This window comes from Melospiza melodia, chromosome 5 (genome assembly GCF_035770615.1).
Source record: "Melospiza melodia melodia isolate bMelMel2 chromosome 5, bMelMel2.pri, whole genome shotgun sequence".
Classification (NCBI taxonomy): Eukaryota; Metazoa; Chordata; class Aves; order Passeriformes; family Passerellidae; genus Melospiza; species Melospiza melodia.
In genome coordinates this window covers 91,272,178-91,298,869 of record NC_086198.1, presented here as the reverse complement: position 1 = coordinate 91,298,869, position 26,692 = coordinate 91,272,178, and the positions used below count along the sequence as shown (strand labels likewise).

Here is a 26,692-nt window from a genome sequence, read left to right as displayed (position 1 = left end):
TCTGCTGGATTTTGGGGTTCCGTGCAGGATTTTGGGATTCTCTGTGGGATTTTGGGATTTTCTCTGGGATTTTGGGATTCGCTGTGGGTATTTGGGATTTCTGAGGGAGTTTGGGGTTCCCTGCTGGATTTTGGGATTTCCTGGGGGATTTGGGGGATTCCCTGCAGGATTTTGGGGTTCCCTGTGGAATTTTGGGGATTCCCTGCAGGATTTTGGGGATTCCCTGGGGGATTTTGGGATTCCCTGCAGGCACACGCGTGGCGCAGCGATGTCACCCGGGCACAGATGTCACCCATTGTCCCCCCCCGTGTGTCCCGGGGCCATTGTCCCGCCCGTGCCAGGAGCCGCCGGCACCGATCACCGCCTGCTGGCCCCCCCCCCCCGCGCCATCCCGGGGCTGAACGGGACCGGGAGGAGCCACCCCGGCATCTGCACCGGGTCCCTCCCGGTGTCACCCACCGGGCACCGGAAAGCTCCGGGACCCCCAGAACCCCGGGATTGCCGCGGTGTCGGGAACCCCGGGAAAGCTCCGGGCACCGGGAAGGCTCCACAGCACCGGGAGCATCGGGCATGTACCGGAGGGACGAATGGAGCCGCGCCGCGGTGGCGGAGGGGTCAGCGCTGGACATGGAGCAGCGCCGGGGCTGCTGCTGCCCACCGGCACCGGCCCCGCAGGTACGGGAGCAGCGGGGGCACCGGGAGCAGCGGGAGCACTGAGAGCCCCGGGAGCACCGGGAGCCCCGGGAGCCCCGGGAGCAGCGGGAGCAGCCCGGGCACGAGGCCACGGGGGCGGTCCCGGCCCCTCCCTGCCCCCCCGGGCCCCCTCCGGCCGGTCCGGTCCCGCTGCCCCGGCCCAGCCGGGAATTCCGGTGGGATCCGGTACAACGGGAATCGCCCGCGCCCCCGGCACCCGGCGGGGAGGGGGGAACTGGGAGGAACGGGAGGAACGGGAGGAACGGGAGGATCGGGGCGTCCCGCACGTGGCGGTGCCGGTGCCGGGCCCGGGGCTCACCGGGACATTTGGGGGGGTCCCGGTGGGTCTGGGGGGTCCCGGTTCATCCGGTACAGCCACACTCGGGGGTCCCGGTGGATTTTGAGGAGGGGTCGGCGCATCCTGGGGTGGATCCGGTGCATTTTGAGGGCTCCTGGTGCACTTCGGGGGGTCCCGGTGCGTACCGGGGGGGGGGGGGGGTCCCCGCCTTTCATCGCCCTTCAGCGCCGGTCCGGGTTCACTTTGGGGCTCCCGGTTCGTTCGGGGGTGTCTGGGCACACTCTGAGGGGTCTCGGTGCACTTGGGGACCGTCCCGGTGCATTCGGGGACATCCCGGTGCTCTTTGGGGAGCTCCTGGTGCATCCCGAGGAGTCTCGGTTCACTCGGTACCCGTGGAGGGGGTCCCAATCCCCCGGTACCGGCTCTGCACAGGGGCTCCGGTTCGCTCGGTTCGGTCCCAGCCCCCGGTACCGGCTCCTCACAGGGCTCCGGTTCGCTCCGTTGGGTCTCGGTGCTCTCGGTACCGGCTCCGTGTGGGGGCTCCGGTTCTCTCGGGTCGGTCTCAGTCCCCCGGTACCGGCTCCTCACAGGGCTCCGGTTCTCTCGGGTCGGTCTCGGTGCCCCGGTACCGGCTCCTCTCGGGGGCTCCGTTTCTCTCCGTTCGGTCCCGGTGCCCCGGGGGTGTCTCCGTCCCCCCGCACCGCGGATTTCCCCCAGCAGGGGGCGCCCCCCGCCCGTTCCCGGTGTCCCGGCGCCCCGCGGGGGGGGGCGGGGGGGGACACGGAGGCGGCTCCTGGGAGAAGGGAGGGAGCGGGCGGGGGGACCCGGGCACGGGGGACACGGGGCGGGCCGTGGGGCGGGGGCGGCCGCCGCTTCCTGTGCGCGATCGCGGCGGAGCGGGAGCGGCCGGAGGTACCGGGAACGGGGGGTGGGGGCACAGGGAGTCCCGGTGTCCGTCCCTACCGGGGCTCCGTTCCGCGCCTCCCCCGCACGGGGCCCCGTCCGCTCTTCCCACGCCTCCCCCCACCCCCCCCCTCCTCCTCCGGTGCCGTTCCCGGTTCTCCGTTCGGCACCCCCGGGTACGGGGTCCCCCCCTCCCCGCACCCCTTTTCCCGTTCCCGGCACCCCCAAACTCTGCACCCTCGTTCCGCCCTCGCACCGCGAACCTTGCACCCCGTCCCGTGCCTGCACCCCAAACCCCGCACCCCAAACCCTGCACCCCGTCCTGTGCCTGCACCCCAAACCCCGCACCCCAAACCCTGCACCCCAAACCCTGCACCCCAAACCCTGCACCCCGTCCTGTGCCTGCACCCCAAACCCCGCACCCCAAACCCTGCACCTCAAATCCCGCACCCCAATCCCTGCACCCCGTCCTGTGCCTGCACCCCAAACCCCGCACCCCAAACCCCGCACCCCAAACCCTGCACCCCAAACCCTGCACCCAGTCTTGTGCCTGCACCCTAAACCCCGCACCCCAAACCCTGCACCCCGTCCTGTGCCTGCACCCCAAACCCCGCACCCCAAACCCCGCACCCCAAACCCTGCACCCCAAACCCCGCACCCCAAACCCCGCACCCCATCTTGTCCCCAGAACCCCAAACCCTGCACCCCGTTCTGTGCCCACACCCTTTGTCCTGTTCCCACTCCCCTGCACCCCAAACCTGCACCCCAAACCCTGCACCCCATCTTGTCCCCAGCACCCCAAACCCTGGAACCGCTTCCCCCGCACCCCCTCCCCGCCCCCCAGCTGGTTTCCCCTCCCCCGCCCCCCTCATCCCCTCGCTGCACCCCAAATCCTGCACCCCATCCCTACACCCCATCTATTCCCCTGCACCCTCTCCTGCGCCCCAAAATCCCTGCCCTGCCCCCAAAACCCTGCCCCCCTTTTCCCATCCCCACACTCCATCTTGTCTCCTTCGTCCCATTTTCTCCACGTCTTTTCTTGTGCCCTGCACCCCAAATCTTGCGCCCCAAACCCTGCACCCCAAATCCTGCACCCCAATCCCTGCATTCCCTCCCTGCCCCTGATCCCCAGTCCCTGCACCCCAAACCCTGCACCCCAATCCCTTAATCCCCTCCCTGCACCCCAAACCCTGCCCCATCACATTCTCAAAACCCTGCACCCCAAACCCTGCACTCCAATCCCTGCACCCCAAACTCTACACCCCAAATCCTGCATTTCCTCCCTGCACCCCAAACCCTGCCCCATCACATCCCCAAACCCTACACCCCATTTCTGCACCCCAAACCCTACAACCCATTCCTGCACCCCAAAGCCTGCACCCCAAACCCTACAGCCCATTCCTGCACCCCACTCCTGCACCCTAAACCCTGCACTCCATTCCTGCACCCCATCCCTGCACCCCAAACCCTGCACCTCATTCCTGCACCCCACTCCTGCACCCCAAACCCTGAACTCCATTCCTGCACCCCATCCCTGCACCCCAAACCCTGCACTCCATTCCTGCACCCCAAACCCTGTACCTCATTCCTGCACCCCAAACCCTGCACCCCAAACCCTGCACCCCATTCCTGCACCCCAAACCCTACAACCCATTCCTGCACCCCAAACCCTGCACCCCGCTCCTGCACCCCAAACCCTGCACCCCAAACTCTACAACCTATTCCTGCACCCCACTCCTGCACCCCAAACCCTACAACCCATTCCTGCACCCCAAAGCCTGAACCCCAAACCCTACAACGCATTCCTGCACCCCAAAGCCTGCCCCTCATTCCTGCACCCCACTCCTGCACCCCAAACCCTGTACCTCATTCCTGCACCCCAAACCCTACAACCTATTCCTGCACCCCACTCCTGCACCTCAAACCCTACAACTCATTCCTGCACCCCATTCCTGCAGCCCACTCCTGCACCCCAAACCCTGTACCTCATTCCTGCACCCCAAACCCTGCGCCCCAAACCCTGCACTCCATTCCTGCACCCCAAACCCTGCACTCCATTCCTGCACCCCACTCCTGCACCTCAAACCCTACAACCCATTCCTGCACCCCAAACCCTGCACCCCAAACCCTGCACTCCATTCCTGCACCCCACTCCTGCACCCCAAACCCTGTACCTCATTCCTGCACCTCAAACCCTGCACCCCAAACCCTGCACCCCATTCCTGCACCCCACTTCTGCACCCCAAACCCTACAACCCATTCCTGCACTCCATTCCTGCACCCCAAACCCTACAACCCATTCCTGCACCCCACTCCTGCACCCCAAACGCTGCACTCCATTTCTGCACCCCAAACCCTGCACCCCAAACCCTGCACCCCATCCCTGCACCCCTCACCCCATCCCTCGCCCCCCTTTTTCCCCTTTCCCCCTTTCCCGACCCTTTATCCCCCCCAAACCCTGCCCCCCAAACCCTGCCCCCATCTCTCCCCTCCCCCGCCCCCCATTCCCCTCACCCCAAATCTCGCCCCTCCCGCCCCCCAAATTCCTCCCCCCGTCCCCGCCCCCTCCGCGCCGCCCCCGCTGCCCTTTCCCGCACAGATCCCCCCTTGTTCCCTGCCGGGGGGCGGCCAAACAACGCGGGCGCCCCCCCAAATTCCATAGAGGGCCCCAAGCACCCCCAAATCCCATAGAGGGCCCCAAGCACCCCCAAATTCCCGTTGGGGTGGAGGGGGTTCGCCATCCAAACCCCATTTTCTCCCCGCAGCCACCTCGGTAGAGAGGGGGGGGTGTCCCCCACTGCACCCCCAGCGCTGGATGCGGCGGGACCCCCTTGGGGGGCTTTGGGGGAACCCCCCAAAATAGCTGGGGGGGTCCCGGGGGTCCCGATGGAGGTGGGGGGGGGCCGCCGGCTGCGGATCCTGGAGGATCTCAACATGCTCTACATCCGCCAGATCGCCGCCAGCATCCAGGTGCGAATTTTGGGGATCCCCTCCCCTCACCCCAAATCCAAATCCGGGGAGATTTGCACCCCCCGGAGCCCCCAGACCCCGATTTTCCCCGGGGGGGCTTTTGTGGGGGGGGGGGGGGTCGCGGGAAGGTGGAACGGGCTCCTCATCCCAAAGGGATCCATGCACCACCCCAAACTCATCCTGCACCCCCAAATCACCAGAGGGGCGATTTTGGGGGGCTCCCGCTCCCCCCCTGTTGGCAGCGGGGGGTTATTTATAGGTGATGACGTCACTGGAGGGGGGGACAGGGGCGGGATCGGGATCGGGATCGGGATCGGGATGGAGGAACCGGAGGTACCGGGAAGGACTTGGGGGGGCTGAGGGTGGGGGGGGAGGTGCTGGGAAATTTGGGGTTTTGGGGGGTTTTTGGGGTGTTTGGTGAATCTGGGGGGTTTGTGGGGTGCAGGATGAGTTTGGGCTGGTGCATGGCTCGGGTGTGGGGTGCAGGATGGATCTGTGGGGTGCAGGATGGATCTGTGTGGTGTGGGATGTGGTTTTGGGGTGCAGGGTAAATCTGTGGGGTGCAGGATGTGATTTTGAGGTGCAGGGTAAATCTATGGGGTGCAGGATGTGTTTCTGGGGTGCAGGATGGATCTGTGGGGTGCAGGATGTGTTTTTGGGGTGCATGGTAAATCTGTGGGGTGCATGGTTCCCCTAGAGGATGCTGGATGAGTTTGTGGGGTGCTTGCCCTGCCTTTGGGGTGCACAGCTCCTCCTTGGGGTGCACGGTGGATCTGTGGGGTTCTGAATGTGTTTTTGGGGTGCAGGATGGATCTGTATGGTGCAGGATGTGTTTTTGGGGTGCAGGATGGACCTATGGGGTGCATGGATCTCCTAGGGGATGCTGGATGAGTTTTTGGGGTGCTTGCCCCGCTTTAGGGGTGCACGATGCATCTCTGGGATGCAGGATGTGTTTTTGGGGTGCAGGATGGGTCTGTGGGGTACATGGTTCCCCTAGAGGGTGCTGGATGAGTTTTTGGGGTGCTTGCCCTGCCTTTGGGGTGCACAGCCCCCCCTTGGGGTGCAGGGTGGATCTGTGGGAGACGTGGTGCCCTCGTGGGGTGCACAGTGTGTTTTTGGGGTGCACGGCTCCCCCATGGGGTGCAGCAATAATTTGTGGGGTGCCTGGTAAACCTGTGGGGTGCGCAGTGAATCTGTGGGGTCTGTGCTGTGTTTGTGGGGTGCGCCGTCTGGTCTTGGGGTTCACAGATTCCCCGTGGGGTGCTGGATGCATCTGTGGGGTTCCTGATAAATTTGTGGGGTGCACGGAACATTTGTAGGGTGCCTGGTGAATCTGTGGGGTGCACGATGTGGGGGTGCAGCTGGGACCCCTTAGGGCAGGGCTGGAGCCCCCATGTGCGTGGCTGGGACCCCCAAACAATGTGGGGATCCCCTCCCCCTGCCTGGGCATGACTGGGACCCCCAGGGGGGTTTTGGGGTCCCCTGTGCCCAGCAGGCCCCCCAGCCCCACATCCCCACAGACCCTCCAAACCCCAAATGTGGGAGGAGCTGGAGGGGCTGTGGGTACAGGAGAGGTTTTGGGGTCCCCTCTGACCCTCAAATGTGCCATTGCCAGCATCTGGAGCTACAGTGGGTTCAGAAGGATTTGGGGACCCCCTGACCCCCCAAAAATTCTCATTCTGAGGTGCTGGAGCTGCAGTGGGCGCTGTGGGTCCGGGAAGAGTTTTGAGGTTTGTGATGTGTTTTGGGTCCCCCTGACCCCCCAGTGTTCCCATCCCCAGGAGCCAGGCCTGCAGCGTGCTCTGGAGCAGTCACTGTGTTTTTGGGAGAGGTTTTGGGGTTCCCCTGGCCCCTCAAATGTTCTATCCTCAGGAGCTGGAGCTGCAGCGGGCCCTGGAGCAGGCCCTGGTGTTGTGGGAAGGGTTTTGTTGTGTGGGAAGAGTTTTGGGGTCCCTCTGACCCCCCAAATGTGCCCATTCCCCAGCAGCTGGAGCTGCAGTGTGTGCTGTGTGTTTGGGAGGGATTTTGGGGTCCCCATGACCCCTCAAATATTGCATTCCCAGGAGCTGGAGCTGCAGCGGGCCCTGGAGCGTTCAGTGAGGGTCAGGGAGAGATTTTGGGGTTTGGGATGTATTTTGGGGTCCCCCTGACCCCCAGTGTTCCATTTCCAGGAACAAGAGCTGCAGCGGGCTCTGGAACGAGCCCTGGTGTTGTGGGATGTGTTTTGGGTCCCCCTGACCCCCCAATGTTCCGTCCCCAGGAGCCGGAGCTGCAGTGGGCCCTGGAGCGGGCCCTGCGGGTCCGGGAGGGATTTTGGGGTTTGTGATGTGTTTTGGGGTCCCCCTGACCCCCCAGTGTTCCCATCCCCAGGAGCCAGGCCTGCAGTGGGCTCTGGAGCAGTCACTGTGTGTTTGGAGAAGTTTTGGGTCCCCTGACCCCCCAATGTTCCGTCCCCAGGAGCTGGAGCTGCAGCGGCCCTGGAGCGGGCCCTGCGGGTCTGGGAGGGATTTTGGGGTTTGGGATGTGTTTGGGGGATGTGTTTTGGGGTCCCCCTGACCCCCATTGCTCTATCCCCAGGAGCCGGAGCTGCAGCGGGCCCTGGAGCGAGCCCTGCGGGTCCAGGAGGGATTTTGGGTTGTGGGATGTGTTTTGGGTTCCCCTAACCCCAAATTTTCCCATCCACAGGAGCCGGAGCTGCAGCAGGCCCTGGAGTGGGCCCTGCGGGTCAGGGAGGGATTTTGGGGTTTGGGATGTGTTTTGGGGTCCCCTTGACCCCCCAATGTTCCGTCCCCAGGAGCCGGAGCTGCAGCGGGCTCTGGAACAAGCCCTGGTGTTGTGGGATGTGTTTTGGGGTCCCCCTGACCCCCCAATGTTCCGTCCCCAGGAGCCGGAGCTACAGCGGGCCCTGGAGCGTTCAGTGAGGGTCAGGGAGAGATTTTGGGGTTTGGGATGTGTTTTGGGTCCCCCTGACCCCCATTGCTCTATCCCAGGAGCCGGAGCTGCAGCGGGCCCTGGAGCGAGCCCTGCGGGTCCGTGAGGGCGCCCGGCGCCTCCTCCCCGCCTGCAGCCGGCCCGAGCAGGCGCTGGAGACCACCAAGACCCTGGTGCTGTGCGAGGCCAGGGTGGTGGCGGCCGGGGGCGAGCTCCAGCGGCGCCAGGAGGCCCGGCTGAGGGGGGCCCGCCGGTGAGACACCCCAAAAATGAGCCCTGAGGGAATGGGGGACCCCAAGCGATGCCCCAAGGTGGGGAGGCACCCTGTGGGACCCCCCAAAGGCGAGGGGGAATGGGGAACACTACAGGGGGTCCTAAAATTTGTGTGTGGGGGGGTCCCTAAAAATGAGGGAGGGGTTTGGGGATCCCATAGGGGGTGTGGTGGTGGGGGGCACCCCAAAATCTGGGGGGACATCGGGGACAGGGCAGTGAGAGACACCCCAAAACCAGGGGGTGGGATGAGGGACTCTTTGGGGGGTTGTGGCAGTGATGGACACCCCGAAATTTGGGGGGACATGGGGACACGGGAGTGAGGTACACCCCAAATCCTGAGGGGACAGGGCAATGACGGACACCCCAAATCCTGGAGGGACATGGGGGACAGGGCAGTGAGGGACACCCCAAAATCTGGGTTATGGGCTGGCAGACCCTTGGCAGTGAGGGACACCTCGACATTTTGGGGAACATGGGGGACACAGCAGTGAAGGACACCTCAAAACCTGGGGACCATGAGGGACACCCCAAAACCTGTGGGGACATGGGGGACACAGCAGTGAGGAAAAACTCTGAAACTTGGGGGGACATGGCAGTGAGAGGCGCCCCAAAACCCGGGGAGACATGGGGGACACTGCAGTGAGGGACCTCCCAAAACCTGGTGGGACAGGGGTGTCACAGCACTGAGGGAAACCCCAAAATCTGGGGGAACATGGCAGTGAGGGACACCCCAAAACCTGGGGGGACATGGGAGACATTGCAGTGAGGAACACCCCAAAACTTGGGGTGGGATGGGAGACAGGACAGAGTGGGACACCCCAGAACCCGGGGGGACATGGGGGACACAGCAGTGAGGGACACCCCAAAACCTGGGGGGATATGGGGGCCACCCCAAAACCTGGGAGGACATGGGGCACAGGGCAGTGAGGGGCACCCAAAACCTGGGGGACACATCAGTGAGGGAAAACCCCAAAGCCTGGAGGGACATGGCAGTGAGGGACACCCAAAACCCGGGGGGACATGGGGGACACCCCAAAACCCTTGGAGACCCTTGTGGGGGTTGTGGCAGTGAGGGACCCCCCGAAATTTGTGTGGAAGGGGGCAAAGCAGAGGGGCACACAGTGGGGGTGATGTGGTGACAGGGGACACCCCAAACCTGGGGAGGGGAGCCCCAAAATGTGTGGGGAGCTTTGCTGACCCTGCCGTCCCCCGCAGCCCCTCGGAGGGCGGGCCCGGGCGGAGCCGGTGCCGTGCCGGGGCACCGTCTGCATCTCAGGTACGGGGGGTCCCGGGGGGGTTCTGGGCAGGGGGAACCCCCTCCTCTCTGCCTGCCCCCCCTGCGGCACCGCCTGCATTTGGGGTGCGGGGTTTGGGGGGTCTCGGGGGGTCTCACCCCTCTCCCGGTCCCCCCCTCCCCAGATTTGCGCATCCCGCTGATGTGGAAGGACACGGAGTACTTCAGGAACAAGGGGGGTGAGTGTTGGGGTGCCGGGGGTCCCCGCTGGCCCCGCGGTGCCCCCCGTGAGCCCCTGACCCGCCGTGCCCCCCCAGAGCTGCACCGCTGTGCCGTGTTCCTGCTGCTGCAGGTGGGGGCTGAGATCCACGACACCCCCACCGTGCTGGTGGACAGGACCCTGACCGACATCTGCTTCGAGGGAGCCGTGCTCTTGTGAGGGGGGAAGGGATGGGGGGAGGGATCCCCGGGACCCCCACTCCCCTCCCCAGGACCCTGGCACCCCCTTATAGGACTCCTGATCACCTCCATACATCCCCAGGGACACTGAGACCCCCCCTCCATGGGACCCTTGATCCCCCTCAGAGACCCCGATCATCCCCACTCCCCTCCCTGGGACCCTGCCCCCCCCAGGGGACCCCAGATCATCCCCCTATATGACCCTTGACACCCCCATATCCCCCCATGAGACCCCTGAGCCTCTCTATGGGACTCCTGATCACCCCCACATCCCCCCCCAGGACCACTGCCACCCCCCCATGGGACCCTGATCACTCCCCTTAGGGACCCTGACACCCCCCTAGGGGACCCTGATCACCTCCATGGGACCCCTGTGGCAACCCCACACCCCTCCCCGGGACCCTGGCACCCTCTATGGGACCCTGACACTTCCCTATGGGACCCCTGAGTTTTTCTATGGGACCCCCAAGTACCCCCACACACCCCCCAGGGACCCTGACATCCCCTATGGGACCTCTGATCACCTCTCCCAGGGACCCTGCCACCCCTTATGGGATCCTGGAGCCCCCTATGGGACCTGGATCACCCCCATGGGACCCCCTATGGCAACCCCACACCCCCCCCAGGGACCCTGACGCCCTCATATCCCCTCATGTGACCTCTGACCCTCCCCATGGGACCCGTGATCACTCCACTATGGGACCCCTGACACCCCCAAATCTCCCCCCCCCCCATGGCACCTCTGAACCTCTCTATGGGACTCCCAACCACCCTAATATGCCCCCATGGGACCCCTGAACATCCCCATGGGACCCCCTGGCACCCCCACACCCCCCTATGGGACCCTGGCACCCCTATGGGACCCCTGAGCTTCTCTATGGGACCCCTGACCCCCCCAATACACCCCCATAGGGCCCCTGATCACACCCATAGGGACCCTGACACACCCATATTCCCCCATGGGACCCCTGACTCTCTCTATGGGACCCCTCAACCACCCCCATACACCCCCAGGGACCCCTAATCCCCCCCACGGGACCCCCAATACCCTCATACCTCTCCCTGGAACCCTGACACTCCCCTAGGGGACACTGACACCCCCCTAGGGGACACTGACACCCCCTAATGGGACCCTGGCACCCCCCCAGGGGACCCTGACACTTCCCTTGACACCCCCATGGGACCCCTGAGCCTCTCTATGGGACCCCTGGCCACCCCAATACACCCCCAGGGACCCCTAATCCCCCCCACGGGACCCCCAATACCCTCATACCTCTCCCTGGAACCCTGACACTCCCCTAGGGGACACTGACACCCCCTTATGGGACACTGGCACCCCCCTAGGGGACCCTGACATTCCCCTTGACACCCCCATGGGACCCCGGAGCCTCTCTATGGGACCCCTAGCCACCCCAATACACCCCCATGGGACCCCTGATCACCCCCATGGGACCCCCTGGACCTCCACACCCCTTCCTGAGACCCTGGCACCCCCCTCTGGGACCCCTGAGCTTCTTTATGGGACCCCTGAGCACCCCAATGCACCCCCTTGGGATCCTGACCCTCCCCATGGAGCCCCTGATCACCCCCCTATGGGACACTGATACCCCCCTATGGGCCCTTTGACACCCCCATATTCCCCCATGGGACCCCTAAACCTCTTTATGGGAGCCCCGACCACCCCCTCACACCCCTAGGCACCCCAAATCCCTCCCATGGGACCCCCAACATCCCCACACTCCTCCCTGGGACCCTGACACCCCCCTAGGGGACCTCTGATCACCCCCATGGGACCCCTGAACTTCTCTATGGGACTCCTTCCACCCCCACACCCCCATGGGACCCCTCTATGGGACACTGCCACCCCCCATGGGACCCCTGAGCCTCCCCGTGGTGCCCCTGACACCCCCACACCCCCCATGGGACACTGCCACCCCCCATGGGACCCCTGAGCCTCCCCGTGGTGCCCCTGACACCCCCACACCCCCCATGGGACACTGCCACCCCCCATGGGACCCCTGCTGCCACCAACCCCCACTTGGGGACCTCTGACCCCTTCTGGGGGTGACCCCTGCCTTCCTTTGCCCACGCTGGGAGGGACCCCTGCCCCAAACTCTCCCTTCCCAGTGCCTGCAGTGTCCCCACAGTCCGTGGGGTGGCCCTGGGGGTGTCCCCTGCTGGCACTGACTCTGCTGGCACTGACTCCTCTGTGCCCTCCATGCTGGCACTGACCCCTGTGTGCCCCTTGGGTCAGCACTGACCTGTGCCCTCCCTGACATTGACCTCCCAGTGCCCGTCCTGGTCTTGACCCCTCTGTGTCCCTTGGGCTGGCACTGACCCCTCTGTGCCCCCCTGGCTCTGATCCCACTGTCACCGACCCTCTGTGCCCTCCAAGCTGGCACTGACCCCTCTGTGCCCCCCTGGCACTGACCCTGCTGGCACTGACCCCCTTGTGCCCTCCCAGCTGGCACTGACCCCTCTGTGCCCCCCTGGCACTGACCCCCTTGTGCCCTCCCAGCTGGCACTGACCCCTCTGTCTCCCCATGCTGGCGCTGACACTTCTGTGCCCCCTGGGCTGTCACTGACCTCACTGTGCCCCCCCTGTGCCCCCTGGGTTGTCACTGACCCCAGTGGCACTGACCCCTGTGCCCCCCTGTCACTGACCTCTGTGCCGCCTCATGCTGGCACTGCCCCCTGGGCTGTCACTGTCCCCTGTGCCCCAGGGTTGGCACTGACCCCTGTTCCCCCCCAGTGGCACTGACCTCCCTGTGTTCCCCATGCTGGCACTGACCCCTCTATGCCCCCTGGGCTGGCACTGCCCCCCATGCTGTCACTGTCCCCCTATGCCCTCTGGGCTGTCACTGTCCCCTGTGCCTCCCAGGCTGTCACTGCCCCCCCATGCTGTCATTGCCCCCGGGCTGTCACTGCCCCCATTCTGTCCCTGTCCCCTGTGTCCCCATGCTGTCCCTGACCCCTGTCCCTGTCCCCTGTGTCCCCATGCTGTCCCTGTCCCCATGCCATCCCTGACCCCTGTCCCTGTCCCCTGTGTCCCCATGCTGCCCTGTCCCCATGCCATCCCTGACCCCTGTCCCCTGTCCCTGTCCCCTGTGTCCCCAGCCCCGAGGCGGGCCCGGATTTCGAGCTGCGTTTGGAGCTGTACAGCGCGGGGCTGCCCGGGCCGGGGGCGCAGGGCAGTGCCCCCCGCAAGCTGGCATCGCGCCTCAGCACCTCCCTGGGCCGCTCCTCGGGCCGCCGGGCACGGGCTGCCATGGACGGGGGCCCTGCCAGCCCCCCGGGCACCGCGGGCACCGCCACCGGGGCGCTGCTGCTGCCGCCGCCCGGAGTGCCGTGAGTACCCTGTGTGTGATACTGTGTGCCACCTGTGTGTCACTGTGCCACCTGTGTGTCACATGTCCCTCTGTGTGCCACCTGTGTGTCACTGTGCCACCTGTGTGCCACCTGTGTGTCACTGGGTGTCACTGTGTGCCACCTGTGTGCCACCTGTGTGTCACCTGTGTGTCACCTGTGTCACTGTGTGTCACCTGTGTGTCACTGTGTGCCACCTGTGTGTCACATGTCCCTCTGTGTGCCACCTGTGTGTCACTGTGTGTCACCTGTGTGTCACCCGTGTCACTGTATCACTGTGTGTCACATGTCCCTCTGTGTGCCACCTGTGTGTCACTGTGTGCCACCTGTGTGCCACCTATGTGTCACCTGTGTCACTGTGTATCACTGTGTGTCACATGTCCCTCCGTGTGTCACATGTCCTCCCATGTACTCCCCTGTGTCCCCCTGTGCCCCCTGTACCCTCTGTGTGCCAATGTCCCCTCTGTGTGCCTCCTGTCCCCCCTATGTGTCACATGTCCTCCTCTCCCCCCCGTGCGTTCCACATGTCCCCGTGTGTGCCCCTTTCTGTGCCCTCTGTGTGCCACATGTCCCTCTGTGTGCCACCTGTGTGTAACAAATGCCCCCTGCGCATCACATGTCCCCCTGTGTGCCCTGATGTCCCCCTAACCTCACAATGTCCCCTGCCCCCTGGTGTCCTCACTTGTCTCCGCTGTCCCTTGACCCCCTGGTGTCCCTCTGCCCCTCCCAGTGTCCCCTGACACCCCAATGTCCCCTGTCCCTCGGTGTCCCCCTGACCCCCCATTATCCCCAGATGTCCCCAATGTCCCCTGACCCCCCAGTGTCCCCAGGTGTCCTTGGTGTCCCCTGCCCCCCCGCTGTCTCCCGGCCCCCCAATATCCCCCTAGCCCCACAATGTCCCTTGTGCCCCCATGTCCCCAATGTCCCCAATGTCCCCAGTGTCCCCAATGTCCCCAGGTGTCCCCAATGTCCCCAATGTCCCCAGCGTCCCCAATGTCCCCAATGTCCCCAGGTATCCCCAATGTCCCCAGTGTCCCCAATGTCCCCAGGTATCCCCAATGTCCCCAGTGTCCCCAGTGTCCGCAATGTCCTCAATGTCCCCAGGTATCCCCAATGTCCCCAATGTCCCCAATGTCCCCAGTGTCCCCAGTATCCCCAGGTGTCCCCAATGTCCCCAGTGTCCCCAATGTCCCCAGTGTCCCCAGGTATTCCCAATGTCCCCAGTGTCCCCAGGTATTCCCAATGTCCCCAGGTATCCCCAATGTCCTCAGTGTCCCCAATGTCCCCAGTGTCCCCAGGTATCCCCAATGTCCCCAGTGTCCCCAATGTCCCCAATGTCCCCAGGTATCCCCAATGTCCCCAGTGTCCCCAATGTCCCCAATGTCCCCAGGTATCCCCAATGTCCCCAGTGTCCCCAATGTCCCCAATGTCCCCAGGTATCCCCAATGTCCCCAGTGTCCGCAATGTCCTCAATGTCCCCAGGTATCCCCAATGTCCCCAATGTCCCCAGGTATCCCCAATGTCCCCAATGTCCCCAGTGTCCCCAGTGTCCCCAATGTCCCCAATGTCCCCAGGTGTCCCCAATGTCCCCAGTGTCCCCAATGTCCCCAATGTCCCCAGGTGTCCCCGGTTCCAGCTGCTGGCTCACACCACGCTGTCCCTGGCTCAGGTGCACGACGGCTTCCGCACGCACGACCTCGTCATCGCTGCCGATGGTCAGTGGGGTCACTGCACCCCAAAACTGCCCGGGGCACCCCAAAACAGACCATAAACACCCCATAAACACCCCAAAACACCCCAAAACACCCCAAAACACCCCATAAACACCCAAAACTGCCCGGGGCACCCCTAAACACCCCAAAACACCCCAAAACTGCCCGGGGCACCCCTAAACACTCCATAAACACCCCATAAACACCCCATAAACACCCCTAAATACCCCATAACCACACCCCAAAACTGCCCGGGGCACCCCTAAACAGACCGTAAATAACCCATAAACACCCCTAAACACCCCAAAACTGCCCGGGGCACCCCAAAACGGACGATATCACCACCAAACATCCCAAAACTGCCCGGGGCACCCCTAAATACACCATAAACAATCCATAAACACCCCAAAACTGCCCGGGGCACCCCAAAACAGACCATAAACACCCCATAAACACCGCATAAACACCCCAAAACTGCCCGGGGCACCCCTAAATACCCCATAAATACCCCATAAACACCCCAAAACTGCCCGGGGCACCCATAAACACCCCATAAACACCCCATAAACACCCCAAAACTGCCCGGGGCACCCCTAAACACCCCATAAACACCCCAAAACTGCCCGGGGCACCCATAAACACCCCATAAACACCCCATAAACACCCCATAAACACCCCAGAACACCCCATAAACACCCCAAAACTGCCCGGGGCACCCCAAAACAGACGATATCACCCCCAAACATCCCAAAACAGCCCGGGGCACCCCTAAACACCTCATAAACACCCAATAGCACCCTATAACACCCCAAAACAGCCCAGGACACCCCAGAACAGCCCAGGACACCCCATAAACACCCCTAAACACCTCAAACAGCTCAGGGCACCCTATAACACCCCATAAACACCCCAAAACACCTCATAAACACCTCAAAACAGCCCAGAGCACCCCTAAATACCCTGTAACACCCCATAAACACACCTAAACACCCCGGGGCACCCCATAACACCTCTAGACACCCTGAGGCACCCCAAAACACCACATGGCACCCCAAAACACCCCAGGGCACCGCTAAACACCCCACAAACACCCCATGAACACCCCATGAACACCCCATGGCACCCCAAAACACCCCATTAAAAACCCCATGGCACCTCCTGACGCCCCATAACACCCCATGGCACCCTATAGCACCCCATAATACCCTGGGACACCCCAAAATTCCCCACACGTACGATGGCACAAAACTCCCCACCCACACTGTAACACCCCAAAAGTCCCCACACACCCCAAACCAGGGCAATGGGGCTGGAGCAGGCGGGGAGGAGTTGGGGGGTCTGGGATTTTGGGGTCCTGCAGGGGTGAGGGTGGATTTGGGGTCTCGGTACGTGGGAGACAGGGGGGTCCTGGCACGAGAAGGGGGGGACTGGGATCCTTTTGGGGTTTGGGGGTCCCTGTCAGCCCCCAAGAGATTCAGGAGTCCCAGAGCAGAGCCCTGCTGGGGGGTTTGGGGACAGTCTGGGGTCCCTTCATGTCCCCCCTGTGTCCCTCCAAAGCAGAGCCCTGCTGGAGGGTTTGGGGACAGTGTGGGGTCCCTCCATGTCCCTCCATGTCCCCGTGTCCCCTCAGAGCTGATCCCTGCTGGGGGGTTTGGGGTCAGCGTCCCCATGTCCCCCCAAAGCAGAGCCCCGCCGGGGGAATTTGGGGGTCCCTCCATGTCCCCCCTGTCCCTCCATGTCCCCCCATGTCCCCCCATGTCCCCGCTGTCCCCTGCTGTCCCCCCAGAGCAGAGCCCCTGCTGGGTGGGTTTGGGTGTCCCTCCATGTCCCCCCATGTCCCCCCATGTCCCCGTGTCCCCCCAGAGCTGAGCCCATGCTGGGTGGGTTTGGGGGTCTCTCCATGTCCCTCCATATCCCCCCTGTCCCTGTATCCACCTCCATGTCCCCCCATGTCCCCTGCTGTCCCCCCAGAGCAGAGCCCTGCTGGGTGGGTGTGGGGGTCCCTCCATGTCCCCCCTGTCCCTCCATGTCCCCCCTGTCCCCTCTGTCCCCCCGTGTCCCCCCAGAGCAGAGCCCTGCTGGGTGGGTTTGGGGGTCCCTCCATGTCCCCCCTGTCCCTCCATGTCCCCCCTGTCCCCTCTGTCCCCCCGTGTCCCCCCAGAGCAGAGCCCTGCTGGGTGGGTTTGGGTGTCCCTCCATGTCCCCCATGTCCCCGCTGTCCCCGTGTCCCCGCAGAGCAGAGCCCCTGCTGGGTGGGTGTGGGGGTCCCTCCATGTCCCCCCTGTCCCTCCCTGTCCCTCCATGTCCCCCCATGTCCCCGGTGTCCCCGTGTCCCCGCAGAGCAGAGCCCCTGCTGGGTGCCCCTCTATGGCCGCGTGTGTTGCCGCCTGGCGGCCCGGCCCAGCTGCATGGACACCCCCGCGGCGACAGGGACACTGCGGCTGCAGGTCAGCGACAGCGACAGCGGCCACACCGGGAATGGCATCGGGAATGCACCGGGAGGGGCATCGGGAATGCACCGGGAGGGGCACCGGGAGGGTCACCGGGGGAGAGAGGCATCGGGAGGGACCCCGGGAGGGGCATCGGGAATGGCACCGGGAGGGGCATCGGGAATGCACCGGGAGGGGCACCGGGAATGGCACCGGGAGGAGCACCGGGAATGGCACCGGGAATGGTACCGGGAGGGTCACCGGGGGAGAGGCATCGGGAGGGGCACCGGGAGGGGCATCGGGAGTGGGAGTGGCACCGGGAGAGCACCGGCAATGGCACCGGCAGGGCACCGGGAATGGGACAGAGGGATGGGATCAGGAATGGCATAGAGGGGTGGGGTTTATTAACACTGCCACGATAAAGGGGACCCTGCAACTGCAGGGGAGGGAATGGGATGGAGAAATGGGATTGAGGGAAATGGGATGTGGGGATGGGATAGAAAAATGGGATGTAGAAATGGGATAGAGGGAAATGGGATATAGGAGAAATGGGATAGAAGGAAATGGGACAGAAAAATGGGGTATAGAGAAATGGGATATAGGGAAACGGAGTATAGGGATGGGATTGAGAAATGAGATAGAGAAATGGGATAGAGGACTGGGATATAGGAAATGGGATAGAGAAATGGGATAGAGGACTGGGATATAGGGAAATGGGATAGAGAAATGGGATCAAGAAATGGGATATAGGGAAATGGGACAGAGAAATGGGATCAAGAAATGGGGTATAGGGAAATGGGATATAAGGATGGGATAGAAAGATGGGATATAGGGAAATGGGATATAGGGATAGGACATAGGGATGGGATCGAGAAATGGCACGTAGGGATTGGATAGAGGGATGGGATAGAGAAATAAGATTGGATATAGAGATGGGATATAGGGATGGGATATAGGGAAATGGGAAACAGGGAAATGGGACATAGGGATGGGATCAAGAAATGGGATAGAGGAATGGGACATAGGGAAATGGGATAGAAAAATGGGATATAGGGATGGGACATGGGAATGGGATAGAGGACTGGGATATAGGGAAATGGGATAGAGGAATGGGATCAAGAAATGGGATAAAGGGAAATGGATATAAGGATGGATAGAAAGATGGGATATAGGGAAATGGGATATAGGGATAGGACATAGGGATGGGATCGAGAAATGGCATGAAGGGATCGGATAGAGGATGGGATAGAGAAATAATATTGGATATAGAGATGGGATATAGGGAAATGGGATATAGGGAAATGGGGTAGAGATGGGATATAGGAAATGGGATATAGGGAAATGGGAAACAGGGAAATGGGACATAGGGATGGATCAAGAAATGGGATAGAGGAATGGGACATAGGGAAATGGGATAGAAAAATGGGATATAGGGATGGGACATGGGAATGGGATAGAGGAAAGGGATAGAGGAATGGGATATAAGAAAATGAGATATAGGGAAATGGGATAGACAAATACGATATAGAGAAATGAGATACAGGGATGGGATAGAGAAATGGGCTATAGAGAAATGGGATATAAGGAAATGGCATATAGGAATGGGATAGAGGGATAGGATAGAGAATTGGGACATAGGGAAATGGGATAAAAGAATGGGATTGAGAAATGAGGTAGAAAAATGGGATACAGGGAATGTGCCACCCGTGGGTGCTGAATGAGGGGGACACTGGAGCTGTGGTGTCACTTGGGGAACACCGGAGCTGTGGTGCCCCCCGTGGGTGCTGTATGGGTCACACTGGTGCTGTGGTGCCCCCCTGGGTGCTGTATGGGGTCACACTGGTGCTGTGGTGCCCCCGTGTGCACTCACATCCCCGGGGGTCTCGGGCAGGCTCCAGGGGCCGAGGGCCCCGGCGGGACCCCCCTGTTCTGTGTCCTGCGGGGCCCGGGGCTGCTCTGCTACGGCAGCGCCAGCGAGGCTGAGGCGGGGCAGGAGCCCACGCTGACCATCGCTGTCACCAAGGTACACAGGGACACTCTGGGACACTGGGGGGGCTGGTGGGGTCTGGGGGGCACGGGGAGTGCGGGGTTGGGGGGGATGGAGGGGTCATGGAGAGGTGGGGTTACAGGGAGAAAGGGGCAGTGGGAGGGGTCAGGGTGGTTTGAGGTTTATGGGGAGCTCTGGGGTCTGCGGGGGCTGTGGGGTGTTGTGGTGTCTATGGGGGCTGTGGGGTGTTCTGGGGGCTGTGGGGTCTGTAGGGTCTGTGGGGTGTTCTGGGGCATTCTGGGTCTATGGGAGCTCTGGATCTTTGGGAGCTGTGGGGTCTATGAGGCTGTGGGATGTATGGGAGCTGTGGGGTCTGTGGGGGTCTGTGGGGTCTATGGGAGCTGTGGGGTCTATGGGGTCTATGGGGTCTGTGGGGTCTATGGGTCTGTGGGGTCTATGGGAGCTGTGGGTCTATGGGGTCTGTGGGGTCTATGGAGCTGTGGGGTCTATGGGAGCTGTGGGATCTATGGGAGCTGTGGGGTCTATGGGAGCTGTGGGGTCTGTGAGGGCTGTGGGGTCTATGGGAGCTGTGGGGTCTATGGGGGTCTGTGGGGTCTATGGGGGTCTGTGGGGTCTGTGGGAGCTGTGGGATCTATGAGGGCTGTGGGGTCTATGGGAGCTCTGGGGTCTATGGAGCTGTGGGGTCTATGGGATGTTCTGGGATCTATGAGGGCTGTGGGGTCTATGGGGTCTGTGGGGTCTATGGGATGTTCTGGGGTCTATGGGAGCTTTGGGGTTTATGGGGAGCTTGGGCTTCTCTGGGATGTTCTGGGTCCCTGCGGGCTGGGGTGTCTCTGGGATGTCTCTGGGCTCTCTGGGGGTCTCTGGGGCTCTCTGGGGCTCTGGGCTCTCTGGGGGTGTCTCTGGGGCACTCTGGATGTTCTGGGGGTCTGTGGTGTCTCTGGGCTCTCTGGGCTCTCTGGGGGTCTCTGGGCTCTCTGGGTGTCTCTGGGGTCTCTCTGGGGGTCTCTCTGGGTGTCTCTGGGTGTCTCTGGGTGTCTCTGGTGTCTCTGGGCTCTCTGGGGGTGTCTCTGGGGCTCTCTGGGCTCTCTGGGGGTCTCTGGGGTGTCTCTGGGGCTCTCTGGGATGTTCTAGGGGTCTGTGGTGTCTCTGGGGTCTCTGGGGTGTCTCTGGGGTGTCTCTGGGCTCTCTGGGCTCTCTAGGGTCTCTCTGGGGTCTGTGGCTCTCTGGGCTCTGGGGTGTCTCTGGGATGTTCTGGGGGTCTGTGGTTTCTCGGGGTGTCTCTGGGGGTCTCTCTGGGCTCTCTGGGCTCTCTGGGTGTCTCTGGGTGGGCTCTCTGGGTGTCCCTGGTCTCCGTGCCCCCCAGCCCTGTGTGTGCCCCAGGACACGCGGGTGCGGGCGCTGCAGGCGGGGGGTCGGGGGCAGCCCCCCGGGGTGGCCGTCACCAACCGCCTGGGCGGGGAGGAGGTGACACACGGGCTGCTGGCCGAGAGCACGGCCGAGGCTCAGCGCTGGCTGCAGGCCTGGGGACAGCACCTCTGCGACCTGGGTGAGCCCCCGGGACCCCCCTGACATGTGGGATCCCCCCTGGCCTGTGGGACCCTCCACATCCCTGTGGGACCCTAAACATCCCTGTAGGACCCCACACATCCCAGTGGGACCCTACACAGGACCCTACACAGCCTTGTGGGACCCTCCAAATCCCTGTGGGACCCCACACAGCCTTGTGGGACCCTACACAGCCTTGTGGGACCCTCCAAATCCCTGTGGGGCCCTCCCAGCCCTCTGGGACCCTACACAATCTCTGTGGGACCCTCCCAGCCCTGTGGGATGCTAAATATCCCTGTGGGACCCTACAAAACCCCTGTGGGACCCTCCACATCACTGTGGGACCCTACAAAATCCTGTGGGACCCTCCACATCACTGTGGGATGCTACAGATCCCTGAGGGCCCTCCACATCCCTGTAGACCCTCCACATCCCTGTAGGACCCTACACATTCCCTCTGGGACCCTCCCATCCATGTGGGACCCCACACATCACCGTGGGACCCTACAAACCCTTGTGGGACCCTGTCCCAGTGTTGTTAAAGGACCCAAACCTAGTGGGACCCCCTGATCCCTGTGGGACCCCCACCCTGGCAGGACCCCTGACCATCCCTGTGGGGGCTCCATCACCCCAGGACTCCTAACCCTGTGGGACCCAGAGAAGTGGGGATGAGGACAAGGCTGGGAACAGGACAGGGACAGGGACAGAGATGGGGACAGTGACATGGGTGGCAACAACAATGGGGTGGGACACTGATGGGAAGGCACAAGAGCAGGACCCCCTTGGGGACCCCCACTCCAAACCATCCTTGTGGGAGCTCCATCACCCCAGGACCCCCAACCAGTGGGACACCAGTCCTGAGAGCACCCCATTCTGTGAGACCCATCCAGACTGACTCCATGCAGTGGACCCCCATCCAACAGGACCCCAACATCCAATGGGACCCCCATTTCCCTGCAGACCCCATCCCAGGCTGACCCCATCCAACGGGACCCCCAGCCCCCTGCAATCCCCATTCCCATAAGACCCCCATCCCAGGCTGTCCCCGCTGCTCTGTAGACCCCATCCTAGGCAGACTCCATCCAATGGAACCCCTATCCAGTGGGACCTCTACCATCCAATGGGACCCCCATCGCCCTGCAGACCCCACCCCTATCCCCTGCAGACCCCACTCCCCTGCAATCTCCCTCCCCTGCAGCCCCCATCCCAGCAGACCCTATCCCCCTGCAGACCCCAGCCCTTGCAGACCCCATTCCCCTGCAGCCCCCATCTAATGGAACCCCCATTCCCCTGCAGCCCCCATCTAATGGACTCCCATCCTCTGCAGACCCCACCCCTTCAATCCCCATCCCCCTGCAGACCCCATCCCAGCTGACCCCATCCAATGGGACCCCCATCCAGGCAGTCCCCATTCCAGTGGGACCCCATCCCCCTGCAGACCCCATCCCAGTGGGACCCTGTCCCATGCAGACCCCATCCAATGGGACCCCAATCCAATGGAACCCCATCCAGTGGAGCCCCATCCAATGGAACCCAATCCAATGGGACCCCCATCCAATGGAACCCCAATCCAATGGGACCCCCATCCAATGGGACCCTAATCCAATGGAACCCAATCCAATGGACCCCCATCCAATGGACCCCCATCCAATGGGACCCTAATCCAATGGGACCCCAATCCAATGGGACCCCAATCCAATGGAACCCCAATCCAATGGGACCCCAATCCAATGGGACCCCCATCCAATGGGACCCCAATCCAATGGAACCCCCATCCAATGGGACCCCCATCCAATGGGACCCCCATCCCCCTGCAGACCCATCCCCTGCAATTCCATCCCCTGCAGACCCCATCCAACAAGACCCCCATGCCCTGCAGACCCACACCAGGCTGGCCCCACACCAGGCTGACCCCATCCCTGCAGACCCCATCCAACAGGACCCCCATCCCCATCCCTTCAATCCCCCCCACCCCTGCAGCCCCCAGCCCGAACCTCCTGGCTGCCGGGGCTCTCTGTCCCCGCCCATTGTCCCGCTGTCCCCGCTGTCCCCAGCCCAGTGGAAGCAGTGCTGTGAGGAGCTGATGCGGATCGAGGAGCCCCCCCCGCGCCGCCCCCCGGCCCCGCTGCCCCCCCAGGGCTCCCTGTACCACCAGACGGGTGAGTGGGGCCATCGGGGCGGGGGCTCTGCTCTGTCTCCCCTCTCTGCTCTCTGCTCGCTCCCTAACGCTGCTCTTCTCGCTGTGCCCCCTTTTCTGTCCCCCTCTCCTTTCTGTCCCCTCCTTTCTGCCGCTGTCCCCCCTCCCTGGGGCGCCCCCAGCCCCGCCGGGTCCCCCGGGCCCCCCCGGCCGAGGGCTGCTGCTGCAGGAGAATGTGTCAGCCGAGATCCGGGCTCTGCTCAGCTCCTACTACAGCGACAGGTGACGGGGGGGACACGGGGGACCCCCGACAGCCCCCGCAATGCCACAGAGAGGGGACAGAGGGAAATGGGACAGAGGGAAATGGGAGAGAGGGAAATGGGATAGAGGGAAATGGGATAGAGGGAAATGGGATAGAGGGATGGGATAGAGGGAAATGGGATAGAGAAATGGGATAGAGGGAAATGGGACAGAGGGGAATGGGATAGAGGGAAATGGGACAGAGGGGAATGGGATAGAGAAATGGGATAGAGGGAAATGGGATAGAGAAATGGGATAGAGGGAAATGGGACAGAGGGGAATGGGATAGAGAAATGGAATAGAGGGAAATGGAATAGAGGGAAATGGGATAGAGAAATGGAATAGAGGGAAATGGAATAGAGGAAATGGGATATAGGGATGGATAGAGGGAAATGGGATATAGGGAAATGGGATAGAGGGATGGATAAAGGATGGGATATAGGGAAATGGGATAGAGAAATGGAATAGAGGGAAATGGGATATAGGGATGGGATAAAGGGAAATGGGATAGAGGGAAAGGGGATAGAGGGAAATGGGATATAGGGAAATGGGATAGGGAAATGGGATATAGGGATGGATAAAGAGATGGGATAGAGGGAAATGGGATAGGAAATGGGATAGAGAAATGGATATAGGGAAACGGGATAGAGGGAAATGGGATAGAGGGATGGGATATAGGGAAATAGGATAGAGGGAAATGGGATAGAGGGATGGGATAGAGGGAAATGGGATAGAGGGATGGATATAGGGATGGGATAGAGAAATGGGATATAGAGAAATGGGATGTAGGGAAATAGGATATAGGGTTGGGGTAGAGAAATGGGATATAGGGATGGATCGAGAAATGGGATATAGGGAAATGGGATATAAGGAAATGGGACATAGGGAAATGGGTTATAGGGATGGGATAGAGAAATTGGATATAAGGATGGAATAGAGAAATGGGACATAGGGAAATGGGACCTAGGGACGAGATGTAGAATGGGATAGAGGGTGGAGTTTATTAACACTGCCATGATAAAGGGACACTGCAATGAGGGGATCCCCAACAGCCCCCCCGCGCTGCCACAGCCCCCCCAGCACAGCCCTGGGGACAGGGGGGCAGAAAGGGACACCCAAACCCCCCCACAGCCGCACGGGGGAGTACGGGGATATTTGGGGGGGGTCCGGGCTGCCTGTGACCCCCCCTTTTCCCCACCCCCCAGCTATTGACCCCTCTGATGACATCGCGGCCGTCACCGAGATCCTGGCGGGGCACGGGGGGCTCCCCGCGCTCCGGGCCCCCCCCCGTGGCTCTCGCTGTTCGAGGGGCCCCCCCTGCGCAGCCCCAGCCCCCCCCGCCGGGGCCGCCCCCGAACCCTGTCCCTGGACGCCCGGCTCGGCACCCTCAAGGGCCGGGGGGGCACCCCAAAACCGCCCCACTCCAGCTCCTCAGCAGCGGCAGCAGCAGCCCGGGGCCCCCCCAGCGCGACCCCCCCAGAGCCCTCCAGTCCCGGGTGTGACCCCCCCCCAAGCACTTTTGGGGGGGTAACAGAGGGATGGACCCCCCCCCCAAAGGGGGTTTGGGGGTGCTGGGGGCTCCCTGCTTCTGTTTTTGGGGAGAAACTGGAATTTCTGCCCTCCCCGTGCTGGGGGGGCTCAGGGCTAAACTCCAAAAAGGGGGGGGGGGGGGTGGTTTCCTTCCCCCCCCTCACACACACACAAAGGTGGGTGCTGGGGACCCCCCCCCACCGCAGGGTGGGTGCTCAGGGTCTAACCCGGGGTGGGGGACACACAGAGCCCCCCCAAGCTCTGCTTTCCTCACCTCTAACCCGGGGTGTGGGGGGGACACAGAGCCCCCCCAGCAGGGCCCCCCACACTTAATAATATTCACTAATAATTTGCATTAAAATTTATTTAACAGCTGCTGTGTGTGATTTTGGGTGGGGAGGGGGAGTGGGGGTCCCTGTGCCCATGTGGGGGGAGGGGGGTTTGGGGTGCTGCCCCCTCCCAAGCTGCTCTTTTGGGGTGCAGTGGGGGGTGGGGGCTGTGCTGGGGGGTGAGGGGAAGGGGATGTGCTGTGGTGCCATAGGGGGGACCCCCCCACCCCAGAAGGAGGCGCTGAGCCCCCCTCAATTACACAGCGTGGGGGGAGAGGTCCTCGTCCTCGTTGGGGGGGTTGGAGCCCCCCAAAAGCGGTGGGTGGGGGGCGTCCCGGGCCAGCAGCAGCGCGAAGCCTGCGGGGAGAGTGGCGGTGAGATGGATTTGGGGGCTTTGGGTAAATTTGGGGGGTGTCCGGGGGTGGTTTCGGGGTACCTGGCGTGGCTTTGTGCAGGACGAGGCTCTCGCCGGGCTCCTCCCCCTGCGCAGAGTGGGAGGGGCTGAGGGGGCTCTGCACCCCCCCATGGGCCCGCCCCCCACAACAGGGGACCCCACCCTGAACCCCACCCTGCACCCCATCCTGCCCCCCCCACACAGGGGACCCCACCCTGCACCCCAACCGCACTTTTCCCTCAGACTTTTCCCTTTTTCATTGCCCCAGCCCCTCATCACCCACAGCCCCCCATCTCTGCCCCCACATTTCCCCCACACTCCCTTCACCCCCAGTCCCGCAGAACCTCAGCCCCCCCATCTCAGCCCCCCACATTTCTCCAGCCCCACAGGACCCCCAGCCCCCCATCTCAGCCCCGCACTTTTCCCTCAGACCCCCATCTGAGCCCCCCCATTTCCTCCAGACCCACATCGCCCCCAGCCCCCCAGAAGCCCAAACCTCCATCACCCCAGCCCCACAGAACCACAGCCCCCCATCTCAGGCCCCTCACATTTCCCCCAGCCCCACATCCCCCTCAGCCCCCCAGAAACCCAAATCCCCATCACCCCCAGCCCCACAGAACCCCAGCCCCAAAGAACCCCAGCCCCACATCTCGGCCCCCCACATTCCCCCAGCCCCACACATTGCCCCCAGCCCCTCATCACCCCCAGACCCCCATCTCTGCCCCCACATTTCCCCCAGACTCCCTTCACCCCCAGTCCCGCAGAACCTCAGCCCCCCCATCTCAGCCCCCCACATTTCCCCAGCCCACAGGACCCCCAGCCCCCCATCTCAGCCCCGCACTTTTCCCTCAGACCCCCATCTGAGCCCCCCCATTTCCTCCAGCCCCACATCCCCACCCAGACCCCCATCTCGGCCCCCCATCACCCCCAGCCCCACAGAACCAAGCCCCCCATCTCGGTCCCCCACTTTTCCCCAGCCCCCCTTCACCCCCAGCCCCCATCTGAGCCCCCCATCTCCCCCAGCCCCTCCCCGTACCTGTCCCGGGGGGGGTCCCGGCTCCCAGGGGGCTTCCCAGCGCCCCCCCACTCGTGCCCCCCGATTCCATTGCGCCCCAAATCCTGCGGGTCCTGCAGCGGCCGGGGGGCCCGGCCGGGGGTTCTGGGGGTTTTGGGGACCA

General features: G+C 62.9%; 2 protein-coding genes across 2 annotated transcripts in view; one reads left to right on the top strand and one right to left on the bottom strand.

Annotated features, from left to right (window-relative positions):
- Positions 1 to 397: 397 nt before the first annotated feature.
- Positions 398 to 25,166, top strand: RTKN (rhotekin). The gene is given in 15 exon segments (XM_063157837.1): positions 398 to 675; positions 4,660 to 4,864; positions 7,855 to 8,048; positions 9,284 to 9,300; positions 9,303 to 9,344; positions 9,488 to 9,541; positions 9,620 to 9,737; positions 12,879 to 13,109; positions 14,748 to 14,842; positions 17,180 to 17,286; positions 19,160 to 19,291; positions 20,660 to 20,825; positions 22,879 to 22,983; positions 24,467 to 24,526; positions 24,529 to 25,166. Coding segments are annotated over 14 exon segments (2,001 nt in total). The 5' UTR covers positions 398 to 675; positions 4,660 to 4,780; the 3' UTR covers positions 25,125 to 25,166.
- The window catches only part of LOC134418869 (drebrin-like), a 9,691-nt gene continuing 8,139 nt past the window's right edge, over positions 25,141 to 26,692 (bottom strand). Inside the window, 4 exon segments of the mRNA XM_063157838.1 lie at positions 25,141 to 25,477; positions 25,557 to 25,602; positions 26,551 to 26,589; positions 26,592 to 26,673. Coding sequence (XP_063013908.1) covers positions 25,377 to 25,477; positions 25,557 to 25,602; positions 26,551 to 26,589; positions 26,592 to 26,673 — 268 coding nt within the window. The 3' untranslated portion in view covers positions 25,141 to 25,376.